Genomic DNA, 20,904 nt, shown 5'->3' with positions numbered 1-20,904 from the left:
TCCTTGGGGAATGGCTCTGCTGTGCGCTCTGCCTGTGTAGGTTTTGGGTCTCAGTTCCCTCCCTTCTGGTTTATTTCAACATGAACCTGTCCTTTCTCCATCTTCCAGAAATTTGACAGACTCTGGGATTCCCCTGTTCTCAGTTGCTGCTGTGGATTTATTCCCCTTTGTTCAGCTTCTTGTTATTTCAGTGGGATTTGGGTGGGAGGCAGAGCCGGGGAAGGATTATAAATACATGAGCTCAGTGCATCATTTAATGTAAAAAGCATTTTCAATAAACCGAGTGTTTAAAGTCTTGCAAAAGGGACCCAGGTTAGCAAGCCAGATATTTTCCCTTTGATAACTTTACCTCTTTTAAAAACATTGATGCCAGAGCTGTGAGAGAGAACGCATCGTCCAGCTTGCAGATGAATGTTTTAATTTATTTTAGAAACTTCTTCTGACTTTTCTTCTTTCAGATCTTGAACGTCACTGTTGGTTCCTCAAGGATGGCCTCTCGGCGGGGCCCGGTGAATATTATCTTTGCTGTTAAAAACACACAAGGATTTTTGAATGGGTCAGAGGTGAGCGAGCTGCTCAGGAACCTGAGCGTGGTGGAGTTCAGCTTCTACCTGGGGTACCCGGTGCTGCAGATCGCAGAACGTGAGTACCGCATGCTTTTGAGGCTCAGGGGAAGTGGCTGCTGACATCTTTGCTGGTGGACCAGTTTTTAAAAATATTTTGATTTTTTTAAAAGAGACTACTTTTTTAGAGCAGCTTCAGGTTCACAGCAAATATGACCTGAAGATATGGAGATTCCTATCATACCCCTTCCCTTCATGGACAGTCTCTCCCGTCAATACCTGCCCAGAGTGGTCCATTTGTTACAGTCAAGGAACCTACATTGACACACCATTACCACCCAGATGCCATAATTTGTGTCAGAGCTGACTTTTTAAAAAAATATTTCTTATAAAATTTTTTATTTCTTCTTTTTAGATATACATGGCAGTAGAATGTATTTCAACATATTATACATACATGGAATATAATTTCCAATTCTTGTGGTTGTATATGATGTGGAGTTCCACTGATTGTGTATTCATATGTGAACATAGGAAAGTTATGTCTGGTTCATTCAACTGTCTTTCTCATTCCCATCCTTCCTCCCTCACCTTCATTCCCCTTTGTCTCATCCAGTGAACTTCTGTTCTTCCCCAGAGAGAACATTTGGGCTTTGTGTTTTTTTGGGATTGGCTTATTTCACTTAGCATAATAGTCTCCAGTTCCAACTATTTACTGGCAAATGCCATAATTTCATTCTTCTTTATGGCTGAATAACATTCCATTGTGTATATATACCATATTTTCTTTATCCACTCATTTGTTGAAGGGCACTAGCTTGATTCCATAGTCTAGGTATCATGAATTGAGCTACTATAAACATTGATGTGACTGCGTCACTGTAGTGTGCTGATTTTTAAGTCCTTTGGGTATATACCAAGGAGTGGGATAGCTGGGTCAAATGGTGGTTTCATTCTGAGTTTTCTGAGGAATCTCCATACTGCTTTCCAGAGTGGTTGCACCAATTTGTAGTCAGGGCTCCCTCTTGGTGATGTGTGTTCTTGAGTTTGGGCAAATGTACAGTGGTAAGTCTATACCATTGTAATGTCGTACAGAGTAGTTTCACTGGGACTTCCTTTTCAAAGGAAATATTTGAATCAGATTTAAATCAGATAAAATCAGAACGTCTCAGAATTTAACCAGGTGGCTCTCCAGAGCCCTCCTCCTGTGCTGGGCTTCTCTGTGACTTTGAGAGTAAAGGGGTACATTAAAGAGTACTCTAGTTCTAGAAAAGGGCAGCAGTACAGTGATGGGGAATAGGTTTGTGGCGTCTGGGGCTGGTGTGGGAGGAAGTCTGACTATAGCAGTGTGGCAGGAGGTGGTTTAGGGAGTGATGGGACTGTCTGTACCCCACCCTGGTGTTTTGATCCATATGCACCACTTGACTGTGCATATGGATCAAAACCCATAAAATTGGACATCGAAAGGAGTGAATTTTACTGTGTGTTAATTTAAAGATACAATGTAATAAGTAAAAACAAAACAAAAGATACAATGTAATAAGTGAAAACAAAACTGAAGCAATAAGGTTCACAGAGCCCTTGGAGGTCATGGTGAGGAAGGGAGAATGTTTACCTCAAAAATGATACATTCTAGAGTTGAAGTCAGACAAAAAAAAGTATCAGATTCTTTTTGAAAATGGAACAACCGAGCGGCCTAAGGACTTCACATTTTTCAGATTATTGGTGATTAAGTTCAAAAGAATAATGTATAAAATAAGAAGTAGACAGGGATATAGCAACTTCCAGTTGCGCATATTATACAGCAGCTAAAAATAATATGTATGCTGGACAGCAGAGGTGTGCTGAGACTGTTCCAGGCAAGCCAGGACACATGGTCACTTTGCCCTGGGTCACTGCTGGGAAAGCCCAGGGCTCTGAGAGCACAGTGGGAACGCATTGCCTGGAACAGTGACCTCCATGCAACTTGAGGGGCGTCTCTGGGAAGCAGTGTCCTGTGTTGGGGCTGGGGAAGGCCCGCTGTTTCTGTTGACCGTCTCTCTCCTAGAGAACACCATGCCCAGAAGCTGCCTCCCGTCTGGTCATCACACTGGCCTGGCACCGTGTCCTCCATGGCACGGCAGGGATGCTCCGACGGCTCGCCTGGTGCTCCAGGGCGCTGGCCTTTCTGACTGTTGCAAACGTGTTTCTTACAGAGTCTCTCCTCCCCATCTCTTTCCTTTTTGTAGCCTTCCAGTACCCACAACTCAACCTATCTCAGTTACTGAAGTCCTCCTGGGTCAGAACAGGTGAGTAGAACTGGCATAATGTTTTGGGAACTGTAAGAATGAGAAGTCTGTGTGGGCATATGGAGAATGAGACGCCTTTCCTGTTTCCTAAATTGAGGACAAAATGTACTTTAAATTCTTGGCAGAGAATGAATGAGAAAGGGATTCAAATTGGGCTATGGGAAAGTGTCCCACTGAGTTGTGGCACAAAAAGGATTGGCCTTCTTTAAAATTTATACATCAGTCCAGGGCAGAATCTAACCAGAACTCACAATGTCCCGACCTGGAACAAGATGAGGTTCAGAAGTGAGGATCTTTTTTTTTTTTTTTTCCTAAAATTGTTATTTGTTGGTTTAGAAAGACAAGTAAGATAGTTAAACTGCCACAGGGGCCCACAGCAGCTATTTAGAGGGAGGGCATCGCAGAGAGAGACTTTCTAACCAGGTCCACGAGTCTAACCAACAGTTAGACACTCCCTTGGTGCCAGAGTACAAGCAGCATGTGATTGGCACAGGTACCGTTTACGGGATGCCGGTTCTTACTGAACATACAGCGTGCCGTGCAGGGGCCTGCCTCTTTGCATGGCATGTGGGCCTTGTTTTCTAGATGATCTTTGTAGCGACTGAGTGACTTGCCTAAGGTTGTATCTCACAGAGGATTGAAACTAGTTCTGGCTGGAAAGCACATGGTGCTTCCCTGTGGGCCATGCTGATAAGCTGATTGTCTGTATAGATAAATCTCCTCTAAAGTAGATATCAGAAGGCAGCCAGACACCCCTTTCTTCAAGTGAGTTTGAAAGTCCAAGTCTTAAGACAAGATAAGGATGCACACTGTTTCCAGAAGTTTTGAGATAAGTGCAGACAGACACAGATGCTCTTTGCTCCAGAGCTCCTACTGTGCTGCGTTCCCAGGTTTTCTGGCCACCGGTCTGCAGAACACTTAGATAAGATCAAGCACTGCCAGGTCCACCCTCATCCATTTTGCCCACTCCTAACGTCTCCTCTCTAGGATCAGCATTTGTAGTGATCTGTGTTAATTTCGGCCTCACACACGTACACACCCATGCAGTCCCACCCTTTCCGCCTCTGACTTGTTGGGGGCTGCGTGTTTCCTGTTGCATGCAGTCCTCCTGGGCGTTGTGGAGAAGCAGCTCCAGAATGAGGTGTTTCAAGCTGAGATGGAGCGCAAGCTGGCCCAGCTGCTCAGTGAGGTTCCCACCAGGAGGCGCATGTGGAGAAGGGCCACCGTGGCTGCAGGGAACAGCGTGGTGCAGGTACTCATAGAGGGAGGGAGGAGGGACAGGGGGAGCCCACGGAAAACCCGGGCTTCATGTGCAAATGGGAAATGCAAGGAAAAAATTCTGATTTCAACTGATTGCTCTTTTGGACAGCAACTAATGCAGCAGCATTGGGGGCCAAGTAGCGTTGACCGAGTCCTTAGTACGTGGGTGGTCTAGCACTGACCTGGGGAGCAGAGCACAAGGATTGTTACTGGATTGTCATAATAATGCAAGAGCTTACTTTTTTGAAGAGTGTTTTTTTTTTTAATTACCAAAAATGTATTTATGGCTGGAATTCATTATAAACATGAATTGTTTATCTGGAAGAGACCTTAAGAGATGGAGAGAGGGTCTCTTTCTGTCTCCCACCAACATGGTTGTCTTGTGTTACCCCAAGTCTCGTTCATGTTGGTGAACTGGCAGACAGATTCCAATAGATTGGTTTGAACTGAAGGGTGACCCATTTTAAATGCACAGACTCATAAGACCCTGGGAGTTGGGCTGTTATTTGTTCCTTTTCTAGGTGAATGATGTGGGCTTTTTCTTCTTTACCAACCACTAGGAAAATGGGCTGTTTAGAATGACTGTATTTCAGAAAAAGGAAACTAGGATGACACTCCGAGGTGCAGGTGTGGGGCTGGCCAGCGGGGTGGGGGGCATCAGAGAAGATGTGCACATGGCATGGGGTGGGATGAGGGTGGTGTATTTCCTGAGAAATGGCATCCTGGTCCCTGACACTCTGACCAAGTGCTTGCCTCCTGGCATTGCTGTGTACGCTCCCAGAAATGTGATTCTTAGGTTTCTAAAGTGCTTCCTTTGTCAATTGCAGTAACTAGAGAGAAATTTAAAAACTAATAAAAATTAAATAAGCATAAAACAAAGAATAAAAATTAAAATGAGTTATAAAACCTTTGCCTTGTTCTATAGCCCTTGGCTTCATAGAGTTCAAGAATTGAGTGTGGGTTGATTTATGCACACAAAGCAATTAGGAGCACCATAAAACTGTAAAAATTAGGTGCTAAATTGGATATGAAAGGTCCTGAAATAGGAATATTAATTTGTGGAAGTTAACTGGTCTACCTAATGTTAATGGTGCTGTCTGATACAGGTGGCTTATAAAGCGTTCTGCTTCTCTTCCCCTTTCAAGTGGCCAAACAGTGAGGATGTAATCAAGGATTTGTAGACAGGAGTACATAACTCCTCACCAGAACTTAATTTGTAAATGTGAAAAAGTTGAACAAACCTAAATGTCCAGCATTTGGGGATAAATAGCAAATATTTATTTGTTGGAATATTATGCCGCCATTATTTTTTAAAATTAGAAATACAGAAGGATGTTTAAGTGAAAAGAGACTAAAAAAGACCTATATGATATAATCCAAATATTAATATAGAATTCAAGGGAAAAAAGAATTGAAGGAAATATATCAAATTTACTTGGAGCCAGGTGCGATGGTGCATCCCACTAATTCCAGCGGCTCAGGAGGCTGAGGCAGGAGGATCAAGAATTCAAATCCAGCCTCAGCAATTTAGTGGGGTCCTAAGCGACTCAGGGAGATGCTATCTCTAAATAAGATACAAAAAAGAGCTGGGGAGGTGGCTCAGTTGTCGAGTGACCCTGAATTCAATCCCCGGTAATCCTCCCCAGACCAAAAAAAAAAAAAAAAGTTTACTCTGGGTTTTCTTCAATTGGTTGAATTTCAGGAGATTTGAATTTTATTTTTTACCTTTTTTACATGTGAATTTTGAAATTTTGCCAACAGGCCATATGATTTTTATAGTGTACATGTGATTTTAATCAGAAACTAATTTTTAAAATGAAGTTGAAAAATATTACCCAAAGTGATGGTCTCTGGTACCAGGCTCATCATGGTTCCAGACCCAGTCCAAATAGCCGTCAGCTGGGGGATGAGGGAAGCTGGAGCCAGACCTTCTGACCATTACATTCAGACTGGACAGGCTGGTGAGAGGCTTTAATCAGGGTGGCACCACTGGACATTTGGACATCCCTGGACATTCTTCTACAAGAAGAAATCATGCTAAATTCATCAAGCTTTTTTTTTTTTTTTTAAAGTTTTCTTTTTAGTTGTAGATGGACACAATACTCTTATTTATTTTTATTTTTATGTGGTATTGGGGATCCAACCCAGTGCTTCACACGTGCTAGGCAAGTGCTCTGCCACTGAGCCACAACCCGGGCCCCTTATCAAACTTTTATATAGGTTATGTATGCATATAGAGAAGAGGGACAGGTGGACCTAATCTGCATGGTTTTCTGCAGCCCTTTGATAGCATTCCATACTCCAGGCTAATAAAAAGTCAATCACCACAGCATGGTCATTGGGAAGGAGGAGGTGACAGGGGAGATGTGCTCCGTCAGCAGGCCTCCAGACAGCAGGCAGAGGGCAGGACAGACAAGTCTTCTCAGGATCAAATAGGATGAATGTTCTTTTTTCAAAATTTCTTTTGTTAGTTGTAGATGGACAGCATGCCTTTATTTATTTTATTTGTTTATTTTTATGTGGTTGCTGAGGATTGAATCCAGGACCTCACATGTGCTAGGCAAGCACTTTGCCACTAAGCTACAGCCCCAGCCGTTAACAGATGTTCTTAGAGGGTGAGAGTTTGGACCCAGGTTGTTAAGGATCTTTGGAGATGATTTAGAGAAAGGAATTTTCAGTGAAATCATGAAATCATTGGTTTTTCAGAAGTTTCCCAAGGTGAAGGAGTCCAGCTGTGGTACCCAGAGCATAGGACAATGTCACAAAGCCACACACGTGGATAGAGAAGTAGCAGCTGCATTTTAGCAACGGCAAAAGTACAGAGCAAAAATTCAAAGTGCACGAGTAAAACAAGGCCCTCACTGAACTTTTTCTCAGGATAGGAACCTAGTGCTTTGCTGAAGGCTAGGAGGGCAATAAAATAGTTGCACATTATTAACAGAAATAGCAATGAAACAAACCTGTATGAGTGCAATACCCTGATACCTCAAGTGGACAAGATGCTCAAGTATGGATGGGAAGGGGCTGTCCTAGGACACAGAGGAAGTTAGGTTTTGGGACATGTCCAGGTTTTATTTGATATGGAAAATCACAAATTTACAAGGTTTATTATTCTTAAATGAGCAGTTCTCAGTGGATGGTGCTTTTGCCCCACTCCCACTCCAGGGAACATTTGGCGATGTCTGGAGACATTTTTGATTGTCACTTTGTGTGGTGGAGGCCAAGAGTCAGTTGCTACTGGCATCTGGTGGGTAGAGGGCAGGGATGTTGCTAACCAACCTAGAATACTGGCCCCAAGTGTCGATAGTGCTGAGGTTGAGAGGAGGGAATGCTAGTTGACTCAAGAAGGGACTTCACAGGAAGGTCAGGAGTGGCCCCCATGGCTTGGTGAGCCTGTTGGAACTTGTTGGCAACACTTCTGGACTGCCAGGGTTTGTAAGCCCTGAGTCCTGCGTATCTCAGAGATACTGAGCACAACAAAGTACACTTGACATTCTGCACGGAGGAACTTACATTTTACTCCCTCTTCCCATCAAGAGAGAGCACCTTGGTGATGTGGGGCTCTGGGCAGCGGCAGGGGCTTGTTGTGAGGAGTAAATTCCTGGGTCACAGTCAGGGGTAGGTGGCCTGAGGATAGAAACGTGAGCTTCTGCAATGCTGATGGATTCTGTTCTCTCAGGTGGTCAATGTGTCCAGGCTGGAGGGAGATGACAATCCCGTGCAGCTCATCTACTTTGTGGAGGATCAAGACGGGGAGAGACTCAGTGCCGTCAAGTCTTCAGATCTGATTAACAAGATAGACCTGCAGAGAGCTGCGATTATCTTGGGGTACCGAATCCAAGGCGCTATTGCCCAGCGTAAGTCCCAACTGTGTTGGGGCCCCAGACCAGGCTTCTCTCGACATAAGCTCCAATGTGGGGCAGTCGATTTTGTGTCTTAAGCCCTTATTTTGAATTGACACTTATATAAGATGCCAGTTGTCAAAGCTCATTTGCCGAGACCCCCTTTGTTTTAGATTCTGGGGTCTTCTAGTTGTGGCGGGTACTGCCGCTTTGCCTATTTCCTCTTCCTGGTGTTGGAGTGGGTTACGGCACCTTACATCAATGCTCATGTCCTTCTCCCTTCTCCTGTGCTGTCTCTCTTTTTAAAAATTTTGTCTTAGGCAAATTCGTGTGCTTGTTTTGTTATTATTCCAAAATCTCCTATGTCATGTTCTGAACATTGGTGGGGACCGTGAGTCACGCAGGAAGCAGGGAGGTGCCCTCTGGATTTGTTGGCTCCTTTCAGGGTCTTTCAACACAAAGAAGTCCTTGATCCTTACCCTTTTCAATCCTGTCTCTCTCCCACCCTATCCTCACACCACTCCACAGTGTAGAAAGAGGTATTTTGATCTTTGTTTTTGTTGGAAAGTCCTTGGCCCCTGCTCCCTGGCCGTGCCTGTTCATGGTGTCCCTTTTCCAACTCTCAGATTTTGGGTACATATTTAAAATGAAGGAAAAGGAGAGGCAAAAAAAGGGAGAGGTCTGTTTTCCAAATAGGCCTTTACAAATCAGACTCTTTTAGTGGGGATGTTTTTCCTCTGTGATCCAGAGAGTCCTTTTAAGAGCTTGGGGAGATTTGCTCTGGCACTAAAGCCATCAGGAAGTGTTTTAGCACCAGAGGATGCCGAAAAACTCCTTAGAGAGTGTAGATGGGAGGCAGAGCAGTTTCAAAAAGTGATGGCTTTGAAATTGTCCTTGGTAGCATCAGGTTCTTTGTGAAGTCTATCTTGTCCCTGGATACTAACCAGGACAGGGCTCTGGACGCACATTTTCCATTTGATGGAAGATGGTGGGACAGAGTGAGCCGTAACACGGGCAGGCTGTGCTGGCACACCTGAGATGTGACTGCATGCTAGGGCCTTCTGTTTCAAGGCAGTGAGAAAATGGGAGCAAAAGCACTTGCTGACGTGGCTTTACATGCGACATTGGTGGTGGCAGGAGGGGCAGCTCATGCACTTAGCATTTTAAACAAGGTTGAGTGCAACAGGATACCACACCTTTTAGGCCTTCCTCCGTCTGGTCTTGGGCCTCTCCTTCCCCCCAGTCCTGGGATTTCAGAGTTGGTGAAGGAGGCCTCAGCTGAAGCCAGGGCCAGCCCAGGGGCCTTGGGACACTGATGTCGACGTGGCTTTGCTCAGCCTCTGCCTCTCCAGTGGTTTACCAGGCTGGAGCTCAGAGGAGTGTCCAGATCTCTCAGCTCCTTGGTAGATGCTGACATTGCTTCTCTGTTGTCAGTTGTTTTCATGCAAAGTGAGCTACGTATAGAAATTATATTCACATTAAATCTTAAAATCCAAAGTTTTGACCCATTGTTACTTTCCCCACGTCACCTGCAGTGTCTGCTCTTCCGTGGCCTTTTCATAGTCCATCTGATTTAGAATGTTTGCTCCCTCCCTGTTGCTGTCAGGGGTCTAACCCAAACATAAACCTACCCCAGGAATCTTTTGTTATTACATCTTTGAGCAGATACTTTTAGATCCCACCACAGGTATTAGCCGTTATATGATATGAAGGAGCCTAGGACTCAGTCCCTGCCCATGTCTACTAAGATGGATTTGAAAAGACAAGACTAAGACCCTGGCCAGATTGAAGAGCAGAGTGTGCAGTGTATTAAGCTGGTACCTTTATATAATAAGAGGCATTTTAAAAGAATAATGAGGCACCATTTGCAAAACAAAGACAACAAGAAGAAAAGAACTTAGACCAGGGAGAGATTAGTGTCCTCATGGGGAGGTCCTTAGGAGGCAGCTCTCTGGGGTGAGAGGGGTGGGCATTTGGGTTTCCAAAAGTGACTGGATCTGAGTGGAAGAAGCATTGAGCATAGTCTGGGTCAGGCAAGGAGCCACTGAGGGAAACTGGGGGTCCAGGGGAGTTGAAGTGTGATGGTCCAAGGTGTGAAAGAAGAGGGGGCTGAGGTAGGGTGGGTGGGCACGACATGGGCGAGGAGTGGCACATTCAAAGCGTAAGATTTACTTGAATATGATTTCAAAAATTGACACTTGAGAGCTTAAATAAAGGAGTTTTAATGAAGACCCAAGGGTTCAGGGAGGGTCCCAGATGAGGAAGTAAAGGCGGCAGCATAACCATGTGTTAAGGCTTCAGTTTCCAAACACAGTGGTGCACACCTTAGAAAAATTTGAGAATCATCTTTATCATTTTTAAAAATTCATGGTAACATATACGTAGAAGAAAATTTACCATTTTTTTTTTTTCTCTTGGTGCTGGGGATTGAGCCCAGGGCCCTGTGCATGCTAGACAAGTCCTTACCACGGAGCCACATTCCCCAGTCCTGCATTTTCACCATATTTAAGTGTATAATTCAATGACTTTAACTAGATTCACAGTGTTCATAACCATCTCCATTACCCATTTCCAGAGCTCTTTGATTATCCCAAACAGAAACTCTACTCATTAAATAATCCCTCCTCATTTGCCACCCCCATCCTCGGCAAGCTCTGTTCTTCTGTCTCTATAAACTAGCCTCATTTTGGGTGTAATCACGACATTCAGCTTTTGGGGCCTGACCTCTTTCACTTGGCGTGTCTTCACGGTTCATCCAGTTGTAGCGTGGGCCAGCTCCCCTTCCTTTTGAACAGTTGATGATATTCACTGTATCAACGTTCCACATTTTGCTTATCCATTCACCTGTTGATGGGTATTTGGGTTGTTTCCTCCTGTGGCTGTCATGATTGATACCACTATGAACAGCACCGTCTGTATCACCTTTCAGTCGCTGAAGGAGAAGTTACCATGGGCCTGTGTGCTCTTGCTGGGTCTCATGAGTTATTTCTCTCGCTACACGGCACTCCTAGTACATGACATTATTTCGCAATTCATTTACTTGATTGAACCTGTGCTCCTTGGGGGCTTTGTCTTCCTGTCCATCCTTGTGTCCTCCTCTAGAACTGCATCTGGCACATGTAATAAGCACTTGTGGAGCCAGATGCTGGGGTGCATGCCTGTGATAGCTCAGGAGGCTGAGGCAGGAGGATGGCAAGTTTGAGGCCGGCCTGGGTAACTTAGCAAAACCCTGTCTCAAAATAAATAAATAAATAAATAAATAAATAAATAAATAAATAAATAAATAAATAGTGCTAGGATGTAGCTCAATGGTGAAGTGTCCCTGGGTTCAATCCCTCATACTAAATAAATAAATAAATAAAATTTGAGAAAAAGTGGAAAAAGTTATTGAGTAGCAAGAGATGGGGAGCCTCCTAGTTGGGCTCCTGTGTTCTCTTGAGACCTGGGAGGGTGTGAATTCCAGCTGTGCCAGTTCTGTGGGCACAGCAGTGTTCTGAATAAGCAGCTGCTTTTCACTCTCTTTGAAAAAATATTGATTTATTTATTTTTATGTGGTGCTGAGGATCGAACCCAGTGCCTCACATGTGCACGGCAAACGTTTGCCACTGAGCTATAGCCTCAACCCTGCTTTTCACTTTTGATCAAAGTTTTACAGAACCATTTTTGGAAATGTACTGCCATGAGAATTCAGAGATGAGCTAATAAACTAGAAGTCAGGAGACCTAGAACCAACTGAGCTTTGCCATTGAATTAGCCCCAGGCCTTTGGAAACCTCCAATGTGTCATCGTGATTGCTGATGTCCCCTGCAGGGGGCTTGTCATGTTGCCTGCTCATGGTTCCTGTCATTGGGAAGTTATAACTTACTGTCTTGAGTAGAAGGTCTGGGGACTTTCTGAGTTCCTGGTGGAGGAAGTCACATGCAGTCCGGTGCATGGGCTAAGAAGGCATTATTGAGAGACTGTCTTCCTATCCACAGCTCTGGACAGGGTGAAGAGGCCATCTCCGGAGTCCCAGAGCAGCAACCTGTGGGTCACTGTTGGCGTGGTCATCCCGGTGCTGGTGGTGATGGTGATCATCGTCATCCTCTACTGGAAGCTCTGCCGCACGGACAAGCTGGACTTTCAGCCTGACACTGTGGCCAACATTCAGCAGCGGCAGAAGGTAAGGGTTGGGATCACTTGGGCAACCTTGTGGGACAGAGATGGGTCCAGGCTCTAGATACTGAAAGGTGGGAGAGAGCTATTAAAGGCATCTTCTGGCTCAGGACTGGTGTCCTCTGCCTTCGAGTCTGAATAACCCAAAGCCCAGTTCTTCTGTAGTGGACACATTCCAGGAAGGTGAGGCTGCAGAGGCTCAGAGGTGAAGTGAGCTCCGTGGTTTCATTTTTGAGAGTCAGTGGAAGATCATATTCATCCCGAGTCATTTGAAGATCTTTTCAGTTGAGGATCATGTCTATCCTTTGTATGAATTTGGATCTCTTTCACCCTTGGATATTTTCAGAGAAGAGGGGCCAAGGAAATTTTTCTCACATCGATGATGTATCTTTTCTTTCATACACAACTCCACCAGTCAGCTCCTTCATTCTCTGTCCGCCATGTTGGATGCCCATCTATCCACTCCATCATTCAGAATTGTAAATACATGCCTTAAACTTCTAACTTCAAATATACGAGCAGACATTTATTTGGTATTCTTTCAGTGTTATCAGTTCTTTTTGTTGTTGTTGTTCTGAGTGTTGGTCTGCTGAGAGCAATACTATATGATTTTTCTTGCAATAAACAATACCCATAATGTATCAGCTGTGGTTTCCAATTTGGTTTTCTTTGAGAAGAGCAAGGCAATCTGAGTGCAGAATTTCTTGATTTTTTTTTGATGCCTCCCTCCACCCCCCCACCCCACTTTGCAGTTTTTTAAAGTTGATTCGCCTACACCTAGTTCGACAGCAATTTTTTTTAGCAGCCCATTTTACATGTGTCTTTTCCAAAGCACTCAACTTAGTTTTCATAGAAATAGCAATTCTCTTTTTACATGTATGTTTCAGCGGTGTTCTATACTATCTTCATAGTCACATCAGGTTTCAGAGCAAAGAAATTGACTTTGGGTCAGTGTCTGGCTCATATGCCAGAGTCCTAGGGAAGAACTCACCACAGACATTCACCTCAGCATGAATATCCATGTGTAAAGGGAGTGGAAGGTGGTGGTCAGTCTACTGTATTAACTTTTACCCTCTGTGGATCTCACAAATTTAGAGGACTCACTCCACTTTGATGGTACTTATTCTTCTGATTAAAAACAGGCAAGCAAAAGGCAAAAGAACAAGGAATAAGAGAAGCTTTTAACTTCATTCTGATGATCTCAGTGTAGTTCTGCCTCTTATAAACCTTGACCTGCTGAAAGAAAAAAACAGGTTTTATTTTAAATTTTATTTTAGTTTTGTAAAAGTGAATGAAAATAGTCCATTTTTTCCCTTATGAGTTCAGCAAAAAATGCAAAATCTTAATTAGATATCAAGCTATGGCTATGTTAGAATCATTTCATATGTAAATGTTATATTTCCACTCATCTCCATGTATTATTTACATGGTCTGCTTGGGTTGCTCTGTTGTTATACCAGTGAATGGCATGGAAAAAACACATGGCACCTGAATGATTCATAGTGTGAATTTCATTGTAATAAGTTCAGCAATGGTTTGGGAGGTGTTGTTCTCATAAAAGGATTATAATGGGGAAGTTTCAGCAGCAGAGCTGTGTGTGTAGGTCTTTCCTGGTCCATATCTCCTGACGCACGTACTCCTTGTGGAAACCCACCGTTCTCGGTTACTTCAAGAAACTGAGAGGTCAGCGCATCTTGGGTTAAAAAAAGAATAGTCCCCCAGCTTTCTCCTTCTCTCATTTTACTTCTGAAATACTTTCCTGTGTCAGACCACATTGTGAATCAAGTGGACAGAGTTTCAGGTAGAACTTCTGGCCCTGGGGGCTGCTCTGTCCCTTCAAGGTGGTGTGAGGACGTGCAATCCATGTCGCCAGCCTTGTTGTGACAAGGGTCCTCTGCAGGGAGGAGCCGGGGAGAACCGTCGCAGCCAGCACAGGCTGTCGGGAGGCCAGGCCGTGGGTCTTGTTTTGCTGGCATAAGGACCCACCTTGCCGATATGGTCATGGATTTGCAAGAAGGGAACCATGACCTTCCTTTAGTTTGAAAACAAACCTGTCTACCTCCTTGGTGCTCCTTCTAAGCCTGTATGGCCATAGCCTGTTTCTTGGGTGACCTGCGGGGCACTCTCCTGCCATGGTACTTCAAGTTCCTTTTCCCGTGGCCTTCTGTTTTCTCTCTCCATTCTACTCACTCGGCCATTGCTCCAGCTCTCCAGAGTCTTCCAGCGAATCCCAGAACTGCAAACATCTGGAGACAATAAATCTATTGATCTACAATCCACACCCCCTTCCCCTATAATGAGAAGATGACCTCTTCAGATTGTCTGGGAGTAGGTTATTTTTGAAATATGATAACAGGGAGAGGCTGTTCTGTGGTGTTTTGAGGCAGGGCCCTTTCTTATTTCTAATAATAAAGGGAAAAATGCATGTAACTGTCCTTGATCTGTAATCTCTTTAATCTGTAGTCCTAAATCATCATTTATCACTACCACCTGAAAAGCTGCTGCTCAGATCCTCTCCACCCTGAATGGCATTGGCTAGATGCTGCAGGGCCTCAGGGAAACTTGTTCCTTCTGATGGGGACAAGCCACACCCAGTTATTAGCTCAGATCCTAGTTATTGCCCAGATCCTAGCTCCTGAGTGATTGGCACCTGGGTTGCTCCTAAGGTCTGCACTGGGGGCTGCCTGAGGGAGCTGCCCCAGACCATAACTGTACACTCACCAAACTTCTGGGCCAGGCGGGCCAGGCTAAGTTACACACACAAATAACATGTCATCACTGCCTTCCAGGGCCTTGGTGAGGGAGAGGAGCAGTCTCCCAAAAGCTGACACACGACAGTACAAGCAGGTCCTGTAGAGGGACCACTCCAGCAGGTGGCTGCCTCTGCCTTTGTGAGCAGGTGACGCTGGGCTGCAGCTGAGAGGTGACAGAGGTGACATGGCTGCAGAAGGAATATGAGCAGCTCAGGCAAGCCGGAGCAAAGTTGTAAGGAAAGGCACAGCCCAAAGCCACTCAGACCCAGGTGGTGCAGTCAAGGCTGGGGGGCTTCAGGACATGGAGGGACTCTAAAAGGTACCAGGTACCATAGACAGTCGGCAGTGACTTCAGGCCTCTCAGCAGGACCAGCAGCTTGGACAAGCTCCTGTTAGCTGAGGTCTCTTGGGAAGCAGTGTAGAGTGAGTGACCTGAGGAGGAGCTGGCTGAGGGCTGCTTCCCTCCTGCTGGTCAGCCCGTGCCCCACGGCGGCCTGGAGTCTGTGCACAGGTACTCAGTTCACCCCACCAGCTGAGTGTGACCTGTCCTGGGCTTGGGTGGGAGACTCTTGGGTGCTGTCCAACAATTCCTAGGCCCAGGGTTTCCATGGCCCCATGCTGGCTACGCTGAAGACAAACAGATGGCAACAGCTTTGCCTTCTAAGTGGAAACAGCATGGTGGTTAGGTTTTTTTTTTTCAAATTATATAAGTCAAATAACCAATGTTTGCAATGGCACTCTCTACATGATTGCAAATTTTTATTCAGACACTTTTGGGATTTGCTCTGTGGTTTCTATTGTCATCTTAACTGCCCCTTCCCAGGGGGACAGGCTAACCCAAGCACTGGGGACTTCACTGTGTCTTGTTACATCTGGGTCTTATTATATTTATGACCCACGTGTCTTGAGATTCATCAGGCGTCTCGCTGTTTGGCTGACCTGCTCCACCAGACCTCCCTGACTCCTTGGTGATGTGTTCCAGTGGGGCACAGACAATGTGGCTTGTTCCCTCCATAAAATAGGAAAGAAAGAAAGAATAAGAGCCTTCCTTCTTCAGAGAGAGCCGAGCCCTAACATGCATATTGAAGACTAATTAATTTCCACTCCTCTTTTATAAAACATGGAGTGGAGCCTGTTTGGTATGTGAGGCTGGGCATGCAGTGCCAGCCAGACTGAACTCCAGATTCTTTAAAAAAAAAGAAATGAAAAAACTAGGTACAATGATCCAGAAAATAGGGTTGAAACAAAAGGAGTGAGTACCATACTGGGTATGTGTGTGTGTCTCCTCTTAATTTTTTCCTTCTGTGTGAGGATGGCTTTTGTGTATAAGTATGGATTAATTGTCCCATTTCTGTTGTCATTGAAGATGGTGACTTGCCCAGCTGGTGAAAAGTGCAAGGATCTAACAGATATATTTAAAAATGTCAGCTGGATTCGACAGTAAGCCAATGGGATTTGTATACTTCATTTATGACACATAACCTTTTCTTGATTCCTCATAAAATTCAGAAAGTTTGATGCTTCAGCTGTCCTTTCTAAAGTTCATTAAGTCATCAAATATTTATTGAGGGTCTGTCCTGTGTCACGTCCTGTTGCTGACCTAACAAAACATTATATCCAAATTTATGTCTGTAACTATCTGGTACCTGAGGACTCAACTGTTTACCTTAACGACTTGACGTTTCATCAACCAACAGCTATAATAATGCTGTCAGTCTCACTCGCCTGGCACTTTGGCATTTACGAAGTATCTTCACGTCTATTTTCATGGTTGCTCCTTGCACTTGCCTGGCGGGTTCTCAGGGAAGGCGTTTAGAGCCTACACTGGGGCTGTGCATGCAGCACGCAGAGACCAGCACTGTTTGTGTTTTACATCAGTCCCCTCGGAGGCCCTTGCTTTGTTACAGCAAACCCCGGAATGTGTAAAAGAGATTGTTGCCCAGTTCTTAGAGGCACGCACTTTCTTACTGGGAAATATACCAAAAAGGATTTTAGCAAGATTTATGAAATGATGGCAGTGGCGGGTGGATGACTGCTGATGCTGTTACTCTTTTGCTTAGGAGCACTTTGTTTCAGGAGATAAAAGGAGGTGTAGCTGGAGTAAAGCAACCCCATAAAATCCCAAGCCCACGTTGGGATTTTTATCATCAGCTATGAGCAATCGGTGTCAAATTTCAATTTTCTGGCTATCTTAAAAAGGCTCGCCAGATGGACGCTCAGGAATTATATAGGTGGATTTGTACTTTCATTTCAAGATGAAAGCAATATTTATAATTATGTATTTCATAAATTAGGATATTTCAAAGCCCAAGAGAGGGAACTCCATCCTAATCAATGGACTAGATTTTTTAAAGTTTAGAAGTTAACTTCTGGCTTTCCTAATTGTTCCTCTTTATCTATTATGTATCTATACACCCATAGATAGATGCTTCACTTTTAAGAGTACAGTTGAATCTTTATGGAAATTCACAGCATGTGAGGAAAAAGCATTAGACTGGTGGTAACTGTTGGGTTTCCAAAAGGCATGTAGCTGATGGCTGCTAAGTACATTATTTATGAATCCAAACACAGTGCTGTGTAGTTAATCTAAATGAGCACACAGGCATGTCAAACAAGCAGGGAGGGATCACGAGGCTCAGTGAACAAGAGACTTGCACTGGTGAGCTGAACACAGTATCCACTAGTTGTTTGAAAGAAGTTAATGAAAATTTAACCTGCAAGTCTGAATAAACGCTCAGGAAGGTGTACAGCCTTATCTTAGCTCTACTGATTTTTTTTTTTTTAAGTTTGAAATTGTAATTTTGATCTTTCAGACATGAATGTGGAAATTTTCACTCCTTTGTCTTTTGATGCAAAACACAGCATTAGGACCCGGAAAGCCTGTGCACAGGTGCTGGGAGCTCTTTAGTTGCTGAGGACCGTGAGCTGTGGTCAGCATGTACCCCAGGGCGCTTCTGTATTTCCCTGCAGAAGGTTGAATAGATCTTGACCATCCTCTTCTGAGCTACACACATAAAACACAGGGCCTGGCCGTGAGCTTGTCCCTGGGACAAAATGAGACAGTGCCTCAGGAGTTCTTCCTGCTGTCCTTTTGGTTCTCATTGATTCCTCCACTGGAGGGAGGCATCTTTGATGGTTAGGAGGTGCTCGAGGTGACGTTGTTAAATAGAAGCAACCTGCGGCCCCCTCTGCAGAATGTCTGAATTCAGAGCATCCTGGACATGGATTGATGATGCTGTTTCTTGTCTGCATTTCTCCCTTAAAGAAATACATACAAGATGGGGATGAGGCAGCCGTGCCACAGGTTTATTGTGATTCAGTGAAAGGGATCTGCCAAGCACCCTGTTGTCTTTTCATTTGATGTTCTCACCTCTACACAGAGCACCCCAGGAAGCTCCTGTGGGGGTTAGAGGCGGGGGTCTCTCCTGTGAGGTAGGAAAGAAGGGAATCCTGCTCCTAGGGAAACGTTTGTCCACCGCAGGGGTCCCCCGGTAGACCAATTCAAGATTGCTGTGCTAACCCAGTTTCCTGGATGAAGAATATAATTTATGGGGGCGGAGGAGGCTGTGGAGTGGTAGGTCTGGGTTCATGGTTTGCAAAGCAGTGCTCCTGAGCCTAGGCGTGTGGTGCCCAGGGCCTGTCTTGTAACAGGATCTTATTAATTATAGAATGCGGGCTGTCAGTCTTTGCGCCTTTTGTTTCCAAGCAACTCTTTGTAAACTCTCTTTACAGTAAGTTTTGTCACCCTCTGCTGGCAGAGAACGTTATTGCAGACCGCTTTCTTTCTACCGTTGATCCTAGATTTCTAGCATTAGAAGCCGTGCATGCATGCTTGTAATCCCAGCCACTCCAGAGGCTGAGACAGGAGGGTCACAAGTTGCAGGTTGGCCTCAGCGATTTAGTAAGACCACAGCAACTTAGGAAGACCCTATCTCAAAATAAAAACAAGAACAGGGAATGTAGCTCTCTAGAAAAGTGTCCCTGAGTTCAACCCCCAGGAACCAAAGACATTAGGTGACACCCCTAAGCCACTGGTGTGCTTAAAGTTAACACAAATATGACAAAACTTTTTGCTTCTACTTGTAGTATATTGTCTAAAATCACTCCGGAGACTTGGACGGTTGTTTGATTGCTAGGACTATCTGCAGGTGTGGATAGTCTGCCCAGGAGGACTTTGGTTTGCCTGTGGTGTTCCTGCTGAGGACACTGCTCAGGGTGACTCTTCAGGCAGTTTGTTTCCCTATAATCCTGGTGGCTCTTTGAGTATCATGAAAATAGGGTCATCAAAAATGGTGCCCTGGGCCTAGGGGTGCGACTCAGTGGTAGAGCGCTTGCCTGGCTTGCTCGAGGCAAAGTTCCATCTGCAGCCCTGAAAAAGAAAGCATCTCTGGGTACCTCAGATGCCCTTCCTACCTCATCACAGGCCCAGAAACTGAGGCCTGGATCTGAGGGGTGGGCTCAGGGGTCTGTTGTAGGTTTTGGGTCCGTTGTTATCATATGCCTGGGGGGGGGTGCTCCTGCCCCCACCGGTGTGAGTGTGGACTCTTCCTGAAGACCCCGTCCTCCTTCAGCTTTGTGCTCCCATTACTTCTGTCGACCACTCCTTTCTGGAGATTCTTTACTTTTTGGCTTCGATTCCACTGAACTTTCCAAATTCTTCTCTTTTTCGGAAGCCACCTTCTGTTTTCTTGCCTGCTTCCTTCTCTCTTAGCCGCACACTAGGAGATGTTCTCCAACTCTGCATCTGTAGAGCCTGGGTTCATTTTGAAAGGCCCCAGCTCCCCTGCATGCCACCTCCGGACAGGTGGCGTTCAGCATTCCCTCTCAGCACACGAGTCCCTAAGCCACTGCCCTCTGTCTCCCGCTGCACCGAGCTGCTTCCCTCTGGGACCTTCCTGCCATCTCCGCTTAGCCCGTTTGAGGTGCGTGGTTTTATCCCCTCCGTCGTCATTCCGGTAGGACTCGCCGCTTGCCCCTGCCATTGGGATGCCTGTCTGAAACTTCCGGCCATCGCAGGTCTGTTTGCTCTCCCTTCGTCTCTTGTGTCCGTCTGGTTTCCATCCCCTTCCTTCTGCATCCTGCTGCTACCTAGCCCTTCCCATTTTCTTGGCAAAGGTTTTGGCTCAAGCCACGTGGTCTCATGCACGTGGCATCACGGGGCCCTCTTGCTAGTCCCTTGGGTCCTTGTGCTTGGATCTTAGAACATTTAGTGGTCTCCTGATTGCCCAGGAGCTGGCACTTGGGGACGTGTGTTCGCAGGTTGTCTTCTCTCCTTCTCCCGCTCTACATCCTGGCCCCTCTAGAGCAGCTGATGTCACCTCTTTGGGCCTCAGGATTCTCTGGCCCTGACATAATCAGAAAACCTGCTCTTTGTAGTTTTGCCTGTCCTCAGGGCCTGGCTTAAGTCCCTCTTTCCCTATGAAGAGTGTGTCACCTTGTCTTTCTCTCTTGCTAGTCCACTGTGACAAGGGGGCAGGTGCTGTGTTGGAATGGCTTTTCTATTACGGTCTAGCTATTTAATCCTTGTTCTCTTGTTTAATCCTTTGCTGGCATCTGTCACAAATCTAGGAATAAACAGAACCTTGTACCCAGTCCATGTCATAGAGACGCTTGTGGGGTTGGGTCGGTGGCATGGGTGGCACAGTCTTGGGTTGGGGTCGTGCTCGTCTTGTCAAGCCCTCGTAACCTCTCTTCACAGTGCTCAGATTTCACAGTAACCACCTTGATTGTGTGTCTGCCTGTGTGTGTGTGTGTGTTTTAGCTGCAGATCCCTAGCGTGAAGGGCTTCGATTTTGCTAAGCAGCATCTGGGTCAGCATAATAAAGATGACATCTTGATTATTCATGAGCCAGCACCACTGCCAGGACCTGTGAAGGACCACACCACGCCCTCTGAAAATGGAGACGTGCCAAGCCCCAAGTCGAAGATCCCTGCCAAGAACGTCCGCCACAGAGGAAGGTTATTATTGGGCTTTCTGGATTGTTCTCTGTTGCAGAGCGTGTTTCTGTTCTCAGGTTGTCCATTGCCAGTCTCAGCAGGGCTG

The 20,904-nt window shown here is 45.4% G+C and overlaps 1 protein-coding gene across 5 annotated transcripts in view; it reads left to right on the top strand.

Moving 5' to 3' along the window:
* The window catches only part of Kiaa1549 (KIAA1549 ortholog), a 145,156-nt gene that overhangs the window by 73,397 nt on the left and 50,855 nt on the right, over positions 1-20,904 (top strand). For all 5 annotated transcript variants that reach the window (XR_013435441.1, XR_013435440.1, XM_078040609.1 and 2 more), the window contains exons 6-11: positions 459-642; positions 2,792-2,851; positions 3,955-4,103; positions 7,791-7,968; positions 11,931-12,115; positions 20,623-20,819. Coding sequence is in view for 3 of the 5 variants with exons in the window: in XM_078040609.1 (XP_077896735.1) it covers positions 459-642; positions 2,792-2,851; positions 3,955-4,103; positions 7,791-7,968; positions 11,931-12,115; positions 20,623-20,819 (953 nt within the window). In the remaining 2 variants the exon portion in view is untranslated. The remainder of the gene's footprint in view (positions 1-458; positions 643-2,791; positions 2,852-3,954; positions 4,104-7,790; positions 7,969-11,930; positions 12,116-20,622; positions 20,820-20,904) is intronic.

The sequence above is a fragment of the Ictidomys tridecemlineatus genome, chromosome 2 (genome assembly GCF_052094955.1).
Source record: "Ictidomys tridecemlineatus isolate mIctTri1 chromosome 2, mIctTri1.hap1, whole genome shotgun sequence".
Classification (NCBI taxonomy): Eukaryota; Metazoa; Chordata; class Mammalia; order Rodentia; family Sciuridae; genus Ictidomys; species Ictidomys tridecemlineatus.
The sequence above is the reverse complement of the archived record's forward strand: the minus strand, read 5'-3'. Positions and strand labels throughout refer to the sequence as shown.